General features: G+C 35.8%; 1 protein-coding gene across 10 annotated transcripts in view; it reads right to left on the bottom strand.

The window, feature by feature from the left end:
• Positions 1–22,383, bottom strand: part of NRG1 (neuregulin 1) — a 224,379-nt gene that overhangs the window by 158,909 nt on the left and 43,087 nt on the right. For all 10 annotated transcript variants that reach the window (XM_003311657.6, XM_001168846.7, XM_001168989.7 and 7 more), the window contains 2 exons: positions 17,800–17,977; positions 8,108–8,229 (listed from right to left, as the gene is read on the bottom strand). In XM_003311657.6, the coding sequence (XP_003311705.1) occupies positions 8,108–8,229; positions 17,800–17,977 (300 nt within the window). Of the gene's footprint in view, positions 1–8,107; positions 8,230–17,799; positions 17,978–22,383 lie in introns of those variants that run through there.

Below are 22,383 nucleotides of genomic sequence, written 5' to 3'. Positions count from 1 at the left end.
TAACACTTTTAGAAAGGTACAGTTTTATGAAGCCTGGAAAGATGTAGAGATGCAATGATGTATATCATTCAAGTTTCACTGTGTCATAAGTCTTGCCAAACGACTTAATGGTAGTTCACGTTTTCTAACCAGGACAAAAGATAAGCTGAATCTACTGCGATACTATCTACTGTACAAAAATTCTGAGATCTAACCGAGAATCCTAAGCAGGTCATGTATAATTTTATGTTTAAATTAATATTCTGTTAATCATGGAGTAGAAAACTTTATTACTAATATAATCATCTTTAAATACAGATATAGCCATTTAGGGTTTCCAAGATTGGACTAGTCTAGCAGGTAAGCAGAATCAATTTAAGCGCCAATATTTCTTCAAACTCTGAAGCTTCTCTAGGGACAAAAGATTTTGTGGAATTGAAAGGGAAACAAAGTCATGTGAGACTCAGCAGCAATGTTTAAGAACAAGTGATTAGCAATAAACCTTTAGTAAGACCAAATGTGTCTTTCTGCTGCAAATTAAGTGTGGATGATCCTCTCTAATCACAGATTAGGAGGGCAAACTACGCAAGGAGTAAGCTTGGTTTCAATACATCAAAGTTGCCTACGTTGGCTCTTACATCCACTAAAAATGGGGCTAACTGAAAGGAATTAGTATGTGATGGTCCATCATTTTCTCAGGATTTTCTCAAGCATCAGGCGAGAAAGAGGATATTCCGAACTGGTAATATGAAGATATCTGTTTCTGAAGCAGCACCAACAAGCTTTCTTGATTTGGGCTGCAGAAAATGAAATTGTTCTTCTTTGAGAAAATGTAATCTCAAAGAAACTATATTAGAGATACAAAGTGTGTGTCCTTCTCTAGAAATATCTAGAAGGGCCATGTTTCCAAACAAAGGACCTACACTAAGAGAGATGCTTCCTTCTCTTGTCCTTCAGGATTCATCAATGACATTACAACCAGATGAAGTCGTAAACCCAAGGTGCTCAACTAGAGCTGGGCAGAAGTCCCAATCCCAATTCGGATATCAAGACTCTTTTCAAATTTATTTTTGACAAACAAAGTAGCTGTCCACTGTGACCTTCCAAGAAGAAAAAAAAAATCAGAACTTTTCTATCTCCAGCAAAAAATACCTCAGATTAGAGGGAAGGTTAACCATAATGCTTCATTTTTTAATTGAATGTTACCTAAAAATATCAGAACAGGAGGTTACTACAAAGAGGCATCTACACAGAGACAACTTAAAATAACTCCTCTTCCTAAAATCAGGTATTTATCTTGGAGACCTTAAAATATCTTTAATGATTATGGTTTCAAATACAAACTTTCTGAATTAACCCTGGAGGAAATACAAGCTCAAAAGTTAACCTATACTTCTACACCAAAGGAGTCTTCATTGTAAAAAGAATCTTGCTAGTAAGAAAGTTAATCTTTTTAATTAAAACCACTTAGCAAGCATTTTTATGTGTGCTATGGGTAGAATTTATAGATTTGGAAAACAGCCTTTTGTTAAAAGTAAATTGAAAGTAATTTTATATTACACTTACAGACTTTTAAAAAAGCATTAAATCCTGCAATCTTTATGATGTTTATTTAAGCAACATATTTTCCCATAGTAATTTGGCATATTACATTTGTTAATTTATAAAGGACAGCCCCTTCATTAGTGCAAATTAATGAGGTTTTAGAATTATCAGAAACTGAACACAGCTGAGCAACTTATGGTGAACAGGCAAGTAAACATAATGAACATTAGTATATTTGTAATGTTTGAATTCTTTCTTCATAAACGGGGTCTGGTCTCAGGAAAAAGTTGCATGGTCTCAAAGATATCTTCTAGAAAGGAATTTTTCTAATTATTATGAATGTAACATGTTTGCAATTTCATCATGATCATAATACACTAAATATAATTACGTAGCAAAATACACATATGCACATTGTATACAGTATATACAAACATACATAAAATGTGTCTGTGTGTATTCTAACATTCACTTATGTGACTTTTTTTCCAAACTTATATGTCACTGCTGTACATACAAAAATTTTGATCAAGTGATTTCTTTAAAAGATTTAAAAGTGGACATATTTATTTATTAGCAGTTATAAAGATAACTTAAGGAACATCTTTAAGTACCCGAATTCTTCCTGTTCATAATGAATGCTTACTCTAAGGCAACTGAGAAATTTTGAAATTAATAAACAGTGTAGACAGGATGGATACCATACATTGAAAAGACAAATCTACCCTATTGCTTTCATATTGTTCTCATGTATTTGCCTTCCTGGGCATCCTACATAATACAATATACATGTAGACTGTTATACAAATTATAAAACATATTTTACATGCTTTTCAACATAACTGCAGGTTGTTTCCCAATATTGTGAAATTTCTAACATCATTATCAATTTGGGAAAGGGGGTAAGGCGAAGCCTATTACCAGTATGAGTCCATTTTTAAAAGCTGCAATTGATAATTTAATTAAATTTTATAAAAATAATATTTTTCTGCTCATCTCAAATGAAACAGCTATTTTTTTGCTACAAGCCCAATTGCTCCTGTGGGAACTTGAATCTCATTCAAATAATTTTTCTTCTGATTAAAAAAGAAAACTTAGGAGAAGATATGATTGATTAGTTGTATATTTTCCTATATTAATCTTTTAAAAGAAAGCATTACTTAATTAATTTGGAAACCAGTAAAGTCTATTATTCTCTTCCCTACTCTAAAGCCCAGGAGTTTTCACAAAGCTTGTTAGCTAAGAATTAATTGCTAAGTCAAGGTTTCCTATATACAGACTGAGCCAAATAAACCACAAATACAAATGAACATATAGTGTGTAGGGTGTGTAAACATGATGTATGTGGCCTTTTCTGCTGTCATATACGAATTCATGAAAGGAATTCACTCATAAGTTATCACATAATTACTGCCTATGAGATCCTTTGTTATATGAAAACCCAACTGGTCTTTGTAAGCTTTACATTGTCCCAGAAGTAATTAGCAGATTGTACAGGTTGATATATGTCTACTACAGGATAAATTACTTTCTCTAATTCTGAATAAAGTAGAGGTTGAAAGGCATTGGAAAAGACAGAAAACACCTACATTTCTAAAATGTAGGTTGGCAAAATGCTTGACTCTATTATTTTCTAAGTGCTTGAAAACAGTATAAGTATGGCCACTGTTACACCCAAGCATATACTGTTTCAAGGGGAATTTCCTAATTTTTTAATCATTTCGTTTATATTTAGTCACTAATCCAGATAGATCTAAACAATGAGTTTCATTGCAGAAGACTTTTATGATCTAATTTTATTTTAATAATTACTATAGCTTCCTTAATGAGATTAAACATCATGCCAAACAGCAAGGTCATGTGGGGAGAAAGTAAACAGCTTCCAACGAATGTCTCCCCCAACCTCCCCATCTCTCTTAGAATCTTGTATCAAAATATGTTCTAAACATGTTGGAACATACAAAAAGTAACTGTGTGAGAATTTAAGTAAATCACAAGGAATCCTCTGCATAGGAAAAAATTAGGGTAATTAGATTGCAGCAACCTACAAGGATCATTCATCAAGGAAACCTGTATAGAAATTCTCGAAACTATAGCCATGAGCTTCTTGGAAATACATAGAAAAGGTGAAAAAATGAAATTAATAAAGCGACTGATAGTTCATAGAAAATATAAATTAAAATCTCAAGGGGAGTTCTACATAATGTAATAGTTTGACAGCATGTTCTTATTTTAACAACTTTTTTTTTTTCTAGAATCCACAATGAAACAATAAATTCTTGACCGGGTGTGATGGTTCACACCTGTAATCCAAGCACTTTGGGAGCCCAAAGTGGGCAGATCATTTGAGGTCAGGAGTTAGAGACCAGCATGGCCAACATGGCGAAACCTTGTCTACAAGAAATACAAAAATTAGCTGGGGTGTGGTGGGGGGTGTCTAGAATCCCAGCTACTCAAGAGGCTGAGGCAGGAGAATTGCTTGAATCCAGGAGGAGAATTGCTTGAATCCAGTGCAGTGGCCGAGATCCTGCCACTGCACTCCAGCCTAGGTGACACAGCAAAACACCATTTAAAAAAAAAAAAAAAAAAAGGAAAGAGAGAGAGAGACAGACAGAGGGAGGGAGGGAGGGAAGGAGGGAGGGAGGGAAAGGAAGGAAGGAAGGAAGGAAGGAAGGAAGGAAGGAAGGAAGGAAGGAAGGAGGGAAGGAAATTCTTGAGAATTCTACTCTCTATCAGCCCAAGTCAACGGTAAATATCTATTTAGGAAGACATGGTTCAGTGGTGCAGCAATTTATAAACCCAGTAGAAAGTGCCCTTTTTCTCTCAGAAAAAGTGTTTCTGTGCAACGTCTGCCCTGATTCCTAGGGAGACAGGAATGAGACAATACAAAGGCAGTGCATCTAAGCCCCGGAGAGCTCAGAACCCAACTGAGGCTTCTTTGACAACCAAGCATTGAACAGAATATAGCAAATTCTTAGATAGCAGTGGAAGAGGATAAGGGATCAAGATGATTACATATTTTCCTTCTGGATGCACTATAACTAGGACTCTAAGGTGCAGAGCAAAAAGGGTATCTCCTCTAATGTACAGGAAACTGGCCTTGTCAATCATGGTGCCTGCCAAGCCACAGGCCCAGGTGAGCTGCATGCTCCACCCCCAGACTTTGAAGAGAGGGGCTTCCGGGCAGCTATGTTTCCGGCTCCACCCTCCCTAGTTGAGGCAGCAGTGGACGTATGACCAGACAGCAGATAATTTGTAAGTTCTCTAGGTCTTTTAATGAATATGCAACAATCAACTTTGCTAATAGGATTCTTGGTCTGCGGAATTTCACTGGGGAACCAAGGAAACAATCATACAATAGAGGTTAAAGCTGAAAGAATGCCTGAAATTGCCATGAAGAATATGGCCACGTGGGGGCAAGAAACAGGTCAAAGTTTGGAATTATAAAGAGGCGGAGTCTGAAAGTAGGAGAGGTGAGAAGAGTAGGAAAGAGTACAAAAGTTAAAAAACTATCAGAAGCATATTAAAGGTAGAAACACCAGAGAGAAAAGCCACAAACTCGCATTGCTTAAATTCGCAGAGATGCTCAGCATACAATTCCATCTCCTCAAGGCTGAGTTATAATGAAGTTCTAGTTCTTCGCCATAGAATCCCTCACTCCTTAGGCCTCATACCGTTCCTTCAGCTTCTGTTCTTTATAAGCAAAAGAATCTCACTTAAACATTTGCAAGCATATAGTCAGATACAGAGTAAGGTTGGGCGCAGTGGCTCACACCTGTAATCCCAGCACTTTGGGAGTTCAAGGTGGGTAGACTTATTGAACTCAGGAGTTCCACAGTGGGCAACGTAGTTGAACCTAGGAGTTCCAGAGTGGGCAACATAGCAACACTCCATCTCAAACAAAAAAAAATTTTTTTTTTTAATTAGCTAGGCGTAATGGCATACACCTGGCTACTCAGGGGGCTGAGGTGGGAGGATCCCTTCAGTCCAGGAGTCAGAGGTTGCAGTGAGCCAAGATCACACCTCTGCACCCTAGCCTGGGTGACAGAGTGAAACCCTGTCTCAAAAAACAAAAAAGAAAACACACACAAAAAACATTTCAGATACAGATGGAACTGCACTGTGGTAGGAATGAAGCAAAAAAAAAAAAAAAAAAAAAAAAAAAACCTGGGTTCATATCTCCTTTTGCTGTTAAATATCTCTGTGATCCTGAATAAGTCTGTTTTCTATACTGTCTTTTATTCTTTTTTAATACAATGAAGGGGTTGGATAAGGATGATCTATTCCTAACATTCCAAGGAGAGAATAAAAAGAAGGCCAACTTGCATTGCAATTGAGACTCTTCATTCTCATTCTTCAGAGGCTTTCATTACGTAAGTCCATAGGAACCTATTTCTGAAAGAATTTTTGTTGGTTGTTTAAGACGGATTTACTTAAAATATTCCATGAACTTCTCTTTATTCTTGCCAGGTAAAAAAGACTCATTATCAAAAACACCTCGAGTTTCATCTCTCTACCCTATAATTGGTCAACACTACATATTCAAATTTGATCACTAGACCAAGACTTCAGTGAATTAATGTGGAAAAAATGAATTAGCTGTTTTTCCTATGTAAGAAATGTAAAAAGCCATATTATCAAACTTTCAGTACCCCCAAATTAATAAAAAAGGAATTCTATGGGTTTTTGCCAGGAATAATATAGTAGTAAATAATTCATTGCTTAATCCTGTAAATCAGAAACCATGGAATAATCAATATGATACTTCTGTAGACACTCAGTGAGACTATGACACTAGCTTTAATTTTATTTTCCTGGGACTTTGTAGTATAGCTACACAAATCAAATCCAAGTGTCAAAAATCACAATTGAATACCATTAACTATGAGGAAACACACCGAACCAAGCCAGTGACAAACTAAGGAGAACGAGCTTCAAACAATGGTTATAGTAGAAAGTAAAAAACAGCCCATTAAAATTAATTTTTTAATGTGTGTTTCAGGTAGCATCCTATAGAATTCTACGTGGGGTAAAGTAATACTAGCAAACTATTATTGCTTAACCTGCCCTGGTTAAAAAATAAAGTGATGCTATATATACTCATATAAATTTTAAATGGCTTTTACATTTTAAACTGTAATAAACAGGACTCCTAATGGTAATGGAAACTCCTTTTCCCTGCTCTCCTTTACTCTCTATGGAGGGAGACATTTAAAATGAAAGTGATAAACTTTGATTACTCTGTGATGGAGCAGATCCTTGAGAAGTCCAGAGAGGATGAGGCATTAACCTGAATTTTCCCAGCCCTGTTTCTGATTTTTATCTCCCTTCTCACTTTCTTAGTATGTTACAGAAGAATCAAGTGACAAAAACTACATCAGCCTCCCATAGAATTAACCCTTAAAATTACTTTAACTCTACCTGTGCTGACCTGGCATTTTTACCTTATCACTTTAAGAGCGCTTGCCCTTGAAATGCAGAATCTTTCTCATCTCCTACCAAGAAGATGCAATTAGGCTTGGTTATATAACAGATGACAAATTTTGTAAAGGCAATAGTTAAGTGCCATAATTCAATACATAAATAAATAAATAAATAAATAAGCACTAAAGGTTTTAAAATAGCATTTGATTATTCTAAAGGGTTTAAAGAAGCATTGCTAGGTCATCATCATCATCAGCTCCTATAGATGATTCCATCAAATCATGGAGTATCAGGCTATTACAAAACACAAAGCCATCAGGGGTGGTTCTTTTAATTTCCTGGAATAACTCACAGAAGTTGTCAGAGGTGGATTGTATTTCTTACCTCTAAGTCATTCATTTGTTTAACAAGTATTGCCTGGTACTATTCTGAAGAAAGCTGAAGATGAAGCCTCTTCCTAGTAGGAAATTTATTGCCTCTAAGACGGTCCTAATTTCAAAATTAATAGGCCTAAAAAAAATTAATGGTTTAATTTTCTACTATCTAATGCCAGATGTAATGGGAATAAAATTGCCAGAATTGAGTCAGGACTGTATTCTGCACACACACAGAATATATGCATATTATATATGTATGCATATTATATATGTAATACATATAATACATATATAATACATACATACTACATATATAATACATATGTTATATAAAAATAAACATATATACATATATAATGCATATATAATACATAATATGCATATATTCTGTGTGTGCATGTATACATATTGTGTATATATATCCTGTATATATATATGACTGTATTCTGTTGTTCAGAGAGCCAAAGACTTGACTGCCCTCACTGACCAACTTAAAAAAATAGTATAACCCCTATATTTTAGCAACCCAACCTATCTCTGCCATTCATGGCCTTATTAAAATCCTTTTGTAAAAAATATATGTATATTTCAGGTCTATATAATCTCATAGAGTACAGAAATTTATGAAAGACATACAAGATCCTTGAAACATCTGATTTTCTTTCTCTGTTTTTAATTTGTTCACAATGAGATTTAACACACCAGTCTATTATGAGTCTTACCACATGTTTTGATTACTCTTGTTACAGATTGAGGAACAGAATGCCGTAGGTATCTCTTACCGTTTGATTCCACGATGGTGATATTGGCAGAGGCACTGTCATTTCCTAATTTGCTGATCACTTTGCACATATACTCTCCAGAATCAGCCAGTGATGCCTTGTTAATGCGAAGTTCTGACTTCCTATAAGATCAGGACCAAAGTGGTGTCAGTATATATCACAGAAATCCAATAAATATAAATACATACTTTCCTATGCTTTCAGAGTTCTCAAACTGCCTCTCCCCACCTTACACATATGTTAAAATACAACTTCCGTTACATTGATCTGACCTCATGATTTTACCTAGAGTAAAAGTAAGATGCATCACATTTAAGTTATACCATGGATTTCATCTCAATTTTATCACCTAAATCAGTAGTTTAAAGGAAGTCTTCTGTGGTTTTTATTTTTACTCCCTTACCATCACCAATAACTGTGTTATACTTTAGATTTTTAAACCCAATTGGTAAATTTTCTTACTTTTCTATATCCAAATGCCATCAGCCACTAGGCTTTAGGAAGAGAAAATGTATAAAATCATTTCCTACAAGTCTGTTAAGGACACTTACTGAAGGTTAGAATAGATTTTAAAAATACTGTGCACTCTTCTTCTCAGTAGAGTAACATCAAGAATAATGTTAATTTTGAATGAAGAGGGTTTATCAATTCCAAAAGGAAGGGAATTTTTCTTTCCTTAAGATTCTCATTGCTGGGAGCATAGTACCACATGAAAGGTTCTTAATACTGGAATAAATATTTGGGCAACATTATCACACAGTTTTATAAAACTCTGAATATTACATCAACATTCACTTTTTTTTTTAACATGGGCAGCATTGTGATTTGCTGTGTCTGTGTTTTACTGTTGCACATAACCTATAATTTAAGCAGTCTCCAAGATATAAGAACTCAGAACAGCAGGGATTGGCTCAGAGTTTACTGAATTCTTTCTAAAGAATTATTCTAAAGCCTGGTGTGGGGGCATGCCCCTGGAATCCCAGCTACTTGGGAGGCTGAGATGAGAGAATCACTTGGGCCCAAGAATTCAAGGATGTAGCGTGCCATGATCATGCCGGTGAAGAGTCACTGCACTCCAGTCTGGGCAGCAGGGCGAGACCCCTATCTCCAAAAAATAATAGCAATCCTTCTATGCTCTAGCCTGGTAACTGTGATTTATTGGGCTCTTAAGGGGATAACGACAAGGGAGAAAACAAAGGAGGAAGAAACAACAGCAATCCTTCTGGTTGCAAATCTCCCACGTTATACTTTGCTAGTTTTCTGGTGAATTTTCTGGTCTTCTTGTCACACATTAATGTTAACTGAGAAAAATCAATTGTTCCAAATATAATTCCTACTAGTATCCTCCAGTCTATCTGATTGAACCACCCAAAGTTCCACATGTAGGCCCCCTGATCTTCCACCTCTGTGCTTTTGTCTGTGTAATTTTTTCTTCCTACAATGGGGGTCCTGCACTCCTATGCATCAAAATCTCAGCTGACTTTCCAGGGCCATGTCAGGTGCCAATTGCTTCACCAAGCCCCTCCTGGTCATGTAGCTGGAGCTGCTCTCACGTGTCTAAATTCTGACAGCCCTGAGTACGTCTCTCATGAGGTTCCTTCAGTATGTCTCATGTCTTGACCTAGGACATATACTTTGGAGAGTGTAGCTATAATGTCAACTTCTTGCTAGTCTCGTGGAGCATACATCAGGCTATGCTTTGTCTTCAGACATTATTGAATAAATGTGTGAATGAATGAATAAAATATCTGGATGTTTGCTTAAGTACTCAGCAGAACCTAATATTTCTAAGGCTGGTTGGGAGGAAAGAAAAATGCCATAATGAGAGGGCAAAGACCATCAGAGGTGGTCCAGACCAGGGGCAGTGGTGGTCAAACCAACATAGGGGTTGAAAAGTTAACTTCACGGCTGGGAGCAGTGGCTCATGCCTGTAATCCCAGCACTTTGGGAGGCCGAGGAAGACAGATCACGAGGTCAGGAGTTCGAGACAAGCCTGGCCAATATAGTGAAACCCTGTCGCTACTAAAAATACAAAAATTAGCCAGGTGTGTGGCATGAGCCTGTAGTCTCAGCTACTCAGGAGACTAAGGCGGGAGAATCATTTGAACCCGGGAGGCAGAGGTTGCAGTGAGCCGAGACCACACCATTGCACTCCAGCCTGGGTGACAGAGTGAGACTTGGTCAAAGAAAAAGAAAAAGAAAAAGAAAAGTTAACTGCGCTAGTCGGGACTCAATGATGTCAAGAGGTAAACCTGAGGTAACAAAGCAATGTGTTTCCACATTCAAATAAATTTGGAAAATATTAGGTGAAATAAAGACAGGCTTTTCATTATCTTTAATCTCACAGGATTTCTCAACATCTTGAATATGCTGATGTACTCTGACTCCCCGAAAAGGGATATATTATTTATTTTCTCTCAAACTTCTTTGACCATGGAATCCTTTTCATTCACAAGGCATATCTGTTCATGTTTTCTGAAAATAATGGTCCACGGAACAAAGTTGACAAAAAGTGGACGTAATTTAACAGCCTTATCTATCTATGGAATGGGGAGACCACCAAGGGCCATTTAAAGAATATACACACATCAATCAGAGGAAATATACACACATTATTCACAGGAAAGTTTCCCCGAAGTATATCCCTATAAGCCAAAATGGGCCTTTTGATGATAAGTATCTTTGCAAATAGATATGTCTTAACAATAAAATATGACAACTTTTAAAATCATCAAAATAAAACAATATTAGAATATCACCCAATGCAGGCTGTATTAATTTTGGGGCTGAATTTTGGAGCGTTCAAATACCGTATGATTTTTTAAATGGATTATCAGCTATTTATCTACTTTGATCATATATGATAAGTTTCCTTCATGACAGGTACCTTTGAAAAATAGTGAGAAAAAAATGGATAAGCACTGTAAGATGTTCCAGCCCAACATTTAGCATGGTTTGCTGGAAGAATTTTCATGTATAACCATGAAACCACTAGCAATAATAGATAAATTATGAACAATATCAGGGTGGGGCATAGTATCTTGATTTTCAATGCCACAGAAGGAGTAAATTTCTAAAGTAAGAAAACTGTAGCTTTTCTTAAGTCCCCAAATTCTGAGATAAGATTACAACAACATCCCGAGAATTTACAACTCCAAGATTATTACAACACCCTCAAGAACAACCTTTCTTTCCTATTTATACAAATCTAGGAACAATCCTGTTTGTATGTAAAGACCCCTTTCTTGACCCAGTGCAATTAACATTTTAACTATTGAACTAGATGGAACTATAAGAAAACATGGTAATCATATTTACAGTTAACATAATCTTAAAGGGATAAGTCTTAAAATCAAACTTCTCCTAATAGGCCTTGGCACTGTTTCCTGGAATACTATTCCTAGTAATGCAATCAAATGTTAGGCTTTAACAGAAAGAGAGATTTAAAAAAATGGTTCTATGCTAAAATAAATGTTGCATTAAAAAAAAGTTAAATAGGTCTCTTTACAACAATGCATCTCAGTGGTTTTTTGCAAATCTGTACTGTGAATTTCTAAGGCAGCCATGACATGTGGCCATGGAATCTTTTCTATGGAGAACACCCTTGGGAATCCTAGGACAGAACATCAATGGGCCAAGACTAAGATTCAATTTGATCGAGATAAGCATCACGAGTACATTCACGTTCGAAAACTGGTGACATAAATACAAGAGGAGATATCCCTCGACTACAATATATGCAGAAATAAGGATTTCTAATTAGCCACATGCTTATTATTAACCCATTTTTAAAACTATTTTTAAGAAGAAAGAATAACAAAAAAACCTTATGTACTCTTTAGCCAAATTAATATTAAAGCAGAGCATCAATCAACTTGGATAAAAGCCCCAATACATTCCTCATTGGCTGGATCATATCTAGAATGCTGAATTATACTTTGGATATACTTTGGAATGATATTTGATGATAAAAAACATAATTAAAGGACTTTAGAAGAGGGTGATCAGAATTGAATAGGGCCTAGAAATCTTATCACTAGAGAGGATTATGTTAAAGAAACAGAGGTCCCACTGGCAGACAACTATGAATGAAATATGAGTAGCTATTTAAATGTATTTCCTGGATGCATATAGAAAAGGAAATTATTTGGGATTGCTAAGTCTTACAGGAAAACTAAGTCTTACAGGAAAAAGGAAACATGTTTTGAATGATATTACATAGAAGCACTTTTCTGAGCATTCAAAAATGTATAGGGTGTCTTGTGAAAGAGTTAGGTTTTCTCTTTGGAAAGATTCAAGTCTGGATAGCCACCTGCCAAGCACATTCTTACAAGAATATCTCTGTGCAGAGAAAGATTAAATTAGATCAGTGGTTTCAACTATTTTTTACAACAAAATCCTGTTTTAAAATGAAAGCTTAAATCAGAACCTCATATTCAAAAATATCACACAGAAAGTGTTCCAGGTCAGAGTGACTGGTAATCCTTTTTGGAATTCAATAGAAATTTAGGACTCTACAGAGACATCATTGGAAAACCACTGACCTCAAGGAGCATAAAGATCCCTCTGAACTCTAATGATACATTTAACTATGGGATTCATCCAGCCTTGTGTCCTAGAGTAAGGACAGAATGTAGTAAGAGTGTAGAATGAGCCAAATCTTCCTTGAAAATTATATATTGCAAAAAGATTTGGGGCTTTGATAAGTATGGATACAACAGTCTTCTTTTTCTCTTTTCTGTAAGATACCATACTCTGTCTATAAGAAGGAAATTAGCTTGGAAAGACTACTTGATTCCCTTATAGTCATAAATTTAACTTTTTGCTCTTTAATTGATGAGTTTTCTAGGGATCTGGAGGAAGGTTGGTGTTTCAATGGATTTTTATTTTCTAAAAATATTAAATGAGTTAATTCGTGTAAAGTGTTTAAAATAATTTTTGCAATATAGTAACTTCCCAATAAGTGTTAGCTATTATTATAGTAATTACATTCTATATTCCTGAAATATTTGGATTTTCATAACAAGCATGCATTACTTTTAGAATAAGAAAAAACAGTACAGTGTAAAAATAAATTAATGTGAAGTAATTTGAAGATAAAAAGTTCTGAATATTAATTTCCTTTTCATTTTTTTAATATCAGAAAGCACACTGTGTTTTTTACTGTGTGCTCACTTACAAGGTGAATTCAAGGTTCCATTAGCTATTATTTAGTTTAGTTTTATTTTAACTCGATTATTCTACCATAGTTACAGGCTAAGGCAACTTAAACACATATGGGGAAGAACTCTTCTGTTTATACAGTTTTGGTTCCCTGACCCCTAAGGAATTATATAGACAGTGTTTGTGTGTGTGTGTGTGTGTGTGTGTGTGTGTCCAACACTGCTTCAGATAGTGTAAAACTGATCATCGTGAAAAGGACAAAGAAGTGAAAGAGGAAATTATGATTTTTTTTTTAAGTATAGAGACGAGGTCTTGCTATGTTTCCCAGGCTGGTCTTGAACTCCTGCGCTCAAGAGATCCTTAGTAGCAGGGACTGCAGGTACACACCACTGTGCTTGGCTAAAAGAGAGGCTTCTTAAGCAACAGAACCAGTCACTGTACCAAGTGCCTCACATAAACCATATGGAATGCCACTGAGGATTCCCATTTTCTACATAAGAACATTGAGATTTCATTATATATAAAGTTCAAGTGATCTGCCAGAGTTGCTCAGCTAATATGAGAAAAAAATGCACATAAACTTTTTCCATTATAAAGTCAAAAAAAGCAACCAGTAAAAATAGAGGAAATAATTGTAATATTTGTCCAATGTAACCAATGACAGCCAATTTTAAACAAAATTAAAATATGTAAGAGCTGAGGCAAAATTAATGGTGTCCAAAAGTGTGTGAAACATACAAATAATAGGAAGCCAGTCTTTAATAAAGCTAAGATAGAACAGGTATTTAAATGAGGTCAATCTGCCAGTCCTCACATATGAATCTGTCACACGCCAAGCTTTTTAACTAGTTTTCTTGATCAAAATCATCCACCAGTCAAAGAAAACAAGAACAAAGACATAAGCAGATATACAACATGAGGGTAGTTTCCATTTCTTTTCATTGGCCTCACACATGGGTTAGCCAAATAAACAAAGGCTCAATGGGAATTCAAAAATCATACAAAGAACACGTAGGAATGTAGTTTTTAGTAGGACCGTGGGCAAAACAAGGGTAAGATTTTACAAAATAATAGAAATTGCATATTGCTGGAAATTGTTCCACTAAACACTAAGGGATTAAAAGGATATGTTGGCTGCTATGCATAATCTGATTATAAGAAGTGTGAAAAAGAAGTCAAGACTAAGGATTGGGAAAGAGTCAAAGTATTTAATTAAAGAGAATCCCAGAAAAATCTTACACCTCAAACTAAACTTCACCTCTGCTTGGTTGATCATAGCCTAAGAAAAAGTTTAAGTCAAGTAACCAACTAACAACTGCAAAACACTAATAGTCTGAATATCTTAGTAATTAAAAATCATTAATAGTAATATATAAATGCATCTGAAAAATAAGAATCTTTTAATTAAAGACATTATCCTAAGCATGCCAGAGCCCTATGTTCTGACTTCTAACTTTATGTAGCATAATCACAAATGTCTGTTGAAAAAACACAAGACTTAGAGTCAGACCTATTTCAAATCTAAGTTTAACAATTCATTACCACTATGATCTACAGGAAGAAACTCAGCTTCCTTCATTTTCAGGATATTAATGTTTTAAATGGGTATAACAATAATTATATTCCTTCTACTTATATTTACTGGATAAATTGAAATAATAGAACACCTTGCAAATGTTAATTAAATTGAGATTCAGTTGGATCCTTTAATCTTAAAAAAACTGACAATGCTTTTTTTTATAAAAAGACACAATTTTAGAAATGACAAAATACCCAATTCTAAAAACTGATAAGATGATCGCTTATCAAGTAGCTGTCCACTCTATACAAAGTATGTCTTATTTTTAGATCAAATATGTTAACTGTTTTGCTGCGAGTAATTTATGGTTGCATCACTTCAATACATTTTTCCCCATTTAATTCTTTCCAGCAAGACTATTGTTTAAAAGAAGTAATTTCTGACTATTGCCCTTTCTGGTATAATGGGATTTTATTAATATGTAGACAGTGCTCTTAGCTGTCTGGACCTATGAAGCCAATATGAAAATGCTTTTCTGAATACTAATGATACTTTTATATGTCATTGAAGCCATGTAACAAATTACCTCTTTAAGTATACATGTACCTTTTCTAAAGCCTATTCATTCTAGTCAGTGCACTTTTTTAAAAAATTCATTTTCTCATCTTATCTACCCAACTTCATTTGCTTCTCTCCAGGTAGCATCAGATTGAATATCTGCAATGTGAGATGCTTTCTTCTAGATGAAATTCTCCTCCCTCCCTTCCTCCTCCCCTGCTCTAACAGTGTTTCAATACATGACTTCCAGAATTTCCCATGTTTCATGTAAGACTGAACCGGATAATCTCTGTACAATCTTATGACCCCCGCCCCTGGGCACAGAGATTGTAATGCCCTATACCTCTTTAATTTCTCCACAGTCCTAGCATAAAACCTTTCATGGGCACTTAAATATTACTGGTATCCTTTGACAGCCACGTAGAAATAAATGAGACATTACCCTGCATGTAGAGATAACTTCATTTCTTACTAACTTGTCTGATGAAAAGCAAACACCAAAATCCATTCCATCCAAAATCTAGGAGTATTTTTTTGCCCTGTTAAACTTCTTTATAAGAATCATACTTATCTTTTCAATTCATTCATTGTATTTCCTCCTCCCCTCATGCACATATGCTGTTAAACATGAGACTTAGAGTCAGACCTATTTCAAATCTAACTTGAACCATTAATTACCACTATGATCTACAGGAAGAAACTTAACTTCATTCTCAGTATATTACATTTTTTAATGGGTATAACAATAATAAACTCAGCTCTCACTGAGTCTCTTACTAGTTATATGACTTGAGGCAAAGCAGAACACTTTTTTGACCCTCAATTTCCTAATCTGCAAAATAAGATAGTTGCCATGTGCTGCTGAACTGCTACATATTGGAATAATGTAAAAAAAATTAGTAATATTAGGTATAAAAATGCCATGTCTCTTTACAGTATTATATTTTGTATCTTTGAAGTACCACCTGCTGCAGAAAGTGATACAACCCTTTCTTTTACACTTTATTATACTTCCAAAGCTATAGATCTATCTGACATGATCAATAACTAGAGTCAATATGTAGTTAATAAAGTATGTAGCTAATAAAACCACAGAAACTAGAAAAAAAATTACAGTCATCAGAGCAAAATCTTTGATAAGATTAAATTTAATTCTCATTGTAATCACTTTGCTAATGAATGTGTAACAACTTTCTGGTTAATGTCCTATACAATCAAAGTATAGGAGATTGTTCTGTTGCTTCTGTTGCCATACTTGGGGGTTCACTGGAACCCTGTGAGATGTGAGTGCAGAAAATGTCATCTTTGAGTTTGGAACCACTATTATACATGTCACGTTGATTAAAGGACTCTTTAGAAGCAAAAATCTAACCCACTTATCTCTTCTCTGATTTCAAAATGTAGTTTGATATTAGAAGAAATGATTCTTAAGTAAGGAAGTAAATAAGAATGAAGAGTGTAGGGATGATAACAGAGTATCATTTTAGAGTAGATACAGAATGCATCCACCAAGATGTTACAGGAATCACATGAAGCCATGTCAAATATGGACCTCCTCGGGGAGGGTAGGAACATGTAAAATTCTTGCTACCTAAGATTACCTAATTTTAAAATCTGCTAGAGTGATGATGTGCTTTATCAGCAGTGTCAGTTAAAAATTCTTATTAGATAAAATTATATCATTAACCCCTTGTTAAAAAATAGTCTGAATTCAACTGGTTACATTCCAATTCTTTCCATAAATCTAAGTATTCACTGAGCTTTACAATGAAGTTGTGATTTTAACTGTGTAAGGCACTGGTACTCTAAATTATCATATGCACTTGTCTTATTTTAAAGAAATTGCATTTTTTTTTTGAGGTGGAGTCTCGCTCTGTTGCCCAGGCTGGAGTGCGGTGGCGTGCTCTTGGCTTACTGCAACCTCCACCTCCCGGGTTCAAGTGATTCTCCTGCCTCAGCCTCCCAAGTAGCTGGGATTACAGGCGCCCACCACTCCCAGCTACTTTTTGTGTTTTTAGTAGAGACAGGGTTTCACCATGTTGGCCAGGCTGGTCTCGAACTCCTGACTTCAGGTGATCTGCCCTCCTCGGCCTCCCAAAGAGCTGGGATTACAGTTTTGAGCCACCGTCCCGGCCAAGAAATTGAATTTTAGGATCTATTACTATGACAGCATCTACCACTAATGCTCTCTTCCTTCTTCCCTTCCATCTCTTCTTACTTCCTACAGTTCTTTCTCCAGCCATCCTTTATTTCCTTCATCAATAAGATGTAAGAACCACAAGAATTCTTGCCTATGTGATAACATGATTCTTTGTCATTATATAATGAAACAGCTTTTCACTTATTATCTATTATGTTTCTGATAGTAAATTCACTTATTAGGGTCTAAATAACATTTATATGTTATCTTATTGCTGGGGGCAGTCTCTACTATTTTATGCATTATACTTACCCTGGCTTTTTTTGTATCTTGATATTTTGTGGTTTGTTTTTTCGATTCAATTCATTCCCATTCTTGAACCACTTGAATCTGAGAGAGGAGTATTCCGAACTGGTTTCACACCGAAGGACTAGTTTGGAACCTGCAGCCGATTCCTGGCTTTTCATCTCTTTCAATCGGGGAGGCAAGGCTAAAAGAAGAAAAGAGAACGAAAAACAACTCTGATCACCAGGCAATCTTTCAAAGAGAAACATTTAATCTGGAGTTAGCCTGATCAAGGCACCATTCCAAAGGTTTTATTAACAGAGAGAAAAACAATTTCAAAATGGATGAGCGAAAATGGATCTCATCTTGGAGAAAAATAAATGCCCAAATAAAACATACTCAGAAGCAGAGAACCAAGATTAGAAAATTATCCCTTAAAAAAATTCTAGATAGTTTCAAGCTTTATATTCTCTGATGCCATTAAGAATCCTGAATGTTGGTAATTTCAAAAAACCAAAAGCCTGTGTTAAAGGAGCGTATGTAGGCCGGGCATGGTGGCTCACGCCTGTAATCCCCCAACTTACGGAGGCTGAGGCAGGAGGATCACTTGACCTCAGAAGTTGGAGTCCAGTTTGGGCAACATGGTGAAACTCCATCTCTATGAAAATACAAAAATTAGCTCGGCATGGTGGCATGTGCCTGTAGTCCCGGCTACCTGGGAGGCTGAGGGGGAAGGACCACCTGAGCCCAGGAGGTCAATGCTGCAGTGAGCCATGATCCCACCACTGCACTTCAGCCTGGGCAACAGAGTGAGATTCTGTTTCAAAAAGAAATTTTAAAAAAAAATAAAAAATAAAAAGGAGAATATGTAACCGGGCCATTATTTTTAAAGCGTGTTCACATCCCAAATCACAGGGTATCACAGTTCTGTGAATAGGCGCAGGAAGCATCACATCCATTTTTAAAATCGGGAAGTTTAATTTCAGAGATAAGTAAGTGGCTGACTTTATCCATGGTTACAAAGTTTGTGGGTACTCGGAGCTAGGGCTCATTTCACTATCCTGTCATCAGAGGGGACCAAAGAACACAGAAAACCCATCAATCTTAACAATGGCTCCTTTCTTCAAGACAGAAATTCTCTGATGCTATCACTCTTTGACTGGACCTACAGAGTTGCTATCCCATACACAATGAATGGACCATTCCAGATGACCACTACTCACAACAAATTCTCTCTTTGATTGGATTTAGTGCATCTAAATAGGCTCAACAGAGACTGTGAGTACTGAAATTATGCATTAGCTTGGAGAATACATTAAACACCTACATACCATTCTTATTTTAAGCAAGACTGCTTAAAAATACGTACCGAAATACTTGCAGATAAAATGTTACAATATCCAAGATTTGCTTCAAAATAATATGGTGGTGGGAAATGGATAGGCATAAAGGTGAAAAACAATTACCAAGAAGCTGATAACTGTGGAAACTGGGTAATACGGACATGTGGTGGTGTGTTATGCAATTCTATATAGTATGTCTAATTCTGTTTATCATAGACATTTCTTAAAAGCATAGATGAATAAATTTTCCTCTCACACATAATTTCACTTAATAATCAACAAATGTCACAGAACCTGAGAATTCAACAACTCTGTTTCCTGAGTCTCAGAAAAGCCAGCTACAAAATCTACTTCTGCTCCAGTTCAGGAATGTTAAACAGAAACTCCCAGAAAACAAACCCAGGCAAATGAGTCTATACCTCCCTGATTCCGTACCTAATTATTCACCGGGTAAGGGGCTCAAGACTCCAAGGACAGTAATCAGGATCACCTAACCATGAACAGGAAATGGAGTACCTTTCCTACTCAGGGAACTCTATTTGTTTTTCTACGATTCTGCCCTTGCCAAGTAAATCCTAAAAATGTCAAGAATGAACATACGAAGTTTCCAATAAATTTCAGAAAAAAAACATTTGAATGCTGTGATTTCTTAGCAGTGCCCCTACAGCTACATATTCCCCTTATTATTTATTTGGTGGCTGGGAGATGAGGTGGAGAAGCAGCCATTTAATGTAGTTGACACACTGGCAAATTAGAAAACGTGTTTTAGCTGTTCTTAGCCCTTGATACCTGATTATTTTGTCTGGTTCTTTTTTTTTGACAGCTTGAAAATATTTTTTTTCTGAAGAGCTTTCGTAGAAGTCTTTATAAAATGTGGCTCATGAATCTCTGTTTTGCAGGTTTTTTAAAACAGACTAAATTCTCATGTTATCTGAAATAGTGTCTACATATTTCTGTTAACTCCTTAAGATCATTTTTAATTTTGTGAGCCTGGTGAAGGGATTTATTTATTTATTTATTTATTTAGACAGGATCTTGCTCGGTTGCACAGGCTGGAGTGCAGTGGCATGATCATGGCTCACTCCAACCTCCACCTATTGGGCTCAAGTGATCCTCCCACCTCAGTCTCCTGAGTAACTGGAATCAGAAGTGCATGATACCACCCCTGGCTAATTGTTTTATTTTTTGTAGAGACAGAGTTTCGCCATGTTAGACAAGCTGGTCTCCACATCCTGGGCTCAAACAATCTGCCTGCCTTGGCCTCCCAGAATGTTGGGATTACACGTGTGAGCCAATGGCCTGGTGAAGGGTTTTAAAGAAACAAATCTGCTGGTGCTAAATGACACCAAAAAAAAAAAACTGGTTTACATATATTAAAAAAATACATTGCCTCATTAATTTATTATAAACTGAAGTAACTAGTTTGAATTCTTCACCCCTCTGGATTTTACATTTAACTTGGGAACACACCAGAACTTCCAAGGTTTATTCCCTTGCCTCTAAGCAAAATGCCTTATACATGAATTTTCTTCTGTCTCTGCTGCCCCTGAGATAGCAAGACCAATGCCCCCCTCTTCCTCTTCCTCCTCAGCCTACTCAACATGAAGATGACAAGGATGAAGACCTTTATAATGATCCACTTTCACCTGATGAATAACTATATTTTCTCTTCCTTGTAATATTTTCTTTATGTTACTGTATTATAAGAATACCATATATAATACATATAAGTTAAAAATATTTATTAATCAACTGTTTGTGTTATCAATAAGACTTCCAGTCAACAGTAGGCTGCTATTAGTAGTTAGGTTTGGGGGGGGTCAAAAGTTATACTTAAATTTTTGGCCACACAGGGAATTGGCACCCCTAATGCCTACATTGTCTGAGTGTCAACTGTACTTCAGATACCTTCTCTTTAAGGACCATGTTTCCCCACTTACCACTCCATATATTTGCTTATCAATATAGTCTGAACATAAATCTATGGAGACTTTGTTTTCTTCCACTTTGATAAACACTTTATCATAAAATCAGTTTGCCTCTCTCTTTCCTTCTTTTCTCTCTCTAGCTCATCTCTCCTTCCTCTTCAACTTCTGTCTTCATTAGTTTATTTATTTCTGTATTAGGGGTCTTGATTTCAAACATGAGGAAACAATACGACAAATTCAAAATGAGAGATATTCTATAAAACAGCTGAAGTAGGCTTTAAAATCAATGTCATAAATAACAAAAGAAGACTGTAAATGTGATATAGATTAAAGGAGATTAAAGAGACATGGCAAGTCAATCTAATGTGGAGCTACTGATTGGATCCTGCTCCAAGGGAAAAAGAGCTATATAGGATATTATTGGGACTACTGGGGAAATCTGAATAAAAATATTGTATCAAAGTTAAATTTCTCAAGCAGGAGCACTGCATTGTGGTTACGCAAAGGAATCTCCTTGTTCTTAGACAATATCTGCTTAAGCATTTAGGGGTGAAATGTCATGATGTCTTCAACTAAACTTTAGATGGTTTAGCAAAGAGAAATACATTTATACATATACATGCTAACACATACAGAGGAAAAAAAAAACCGGGAGCCTTGGTCTGTCTCTGATTTTCTGCCTTTCTCATCTGAGCTTTCTGTCATTAGATAAAAGACCTAGGCTTCATTAAATACGCACGTGTGTATGTGTGTCTGTGTGTGCATGTGTGCATTAGTCTGTTCTTTTTTCTTTTTTTCCTTTTAACTTTTATTTTAGGTACAGGGGGTACATGTGCAGATTTTTATATGGGTAAATTGAGTGTTGCAGAGGTTTGCTGCCCAGATGATTTCGTCGTCCAAGTAATAAGCATAGTACCCAACTGGTAGTTTTTCAATCGTCACATTCTTCTCACCCTCTGCTCTCAAGGAGTTTTCTTCTTTATGTTCATGTCATTAAGTATTTTTAAACTCTTGGTTAATTTGTAGTCATGAAAGAAATTCTTGTAAATATTTGTGTTAATAATTTATAAGTTAAATTTAATTAATTAATAATAACATTACATTCATTTAAATCATTTAAATTCTGCAAGCGGTATTGCACTGAAATGCTCATATGGTTCATCCTCACGATCGTGACTTCAGGGCTCCAACCCTACTATGGTCTTTTGATGGAAGGAAACCAATCACTCATTGGGCAGGTCAACATTTCTCCTTTCCTTTTGGGGTCCATATGCAGAGTGGTACATTCCTTGCCTTACGAGATGATCTACAGTGCAATGAGGCAGAGACCTTCAGATCCA

This window comes from Pan troglodytes, chromosome 7 (genome assembly GCF_028858775.2).
Source record: "Pan troglodytes isolate AG18354 chromosome 7, NHGRI_mPanTro3-v2.0_pri, whole genome shotgun sequence".
In the NCBI taxonomy this organism is placed as follows: Eukaryota; Metazoa; Chordata; class Mammalia; order Primates; family Hominidae; genus Pan; species Pan troglodytes.
Note: the sequence above shows the minus strand (reverse complement) of the source record. Positions and strands in the feature narration are given on the sequence as shown.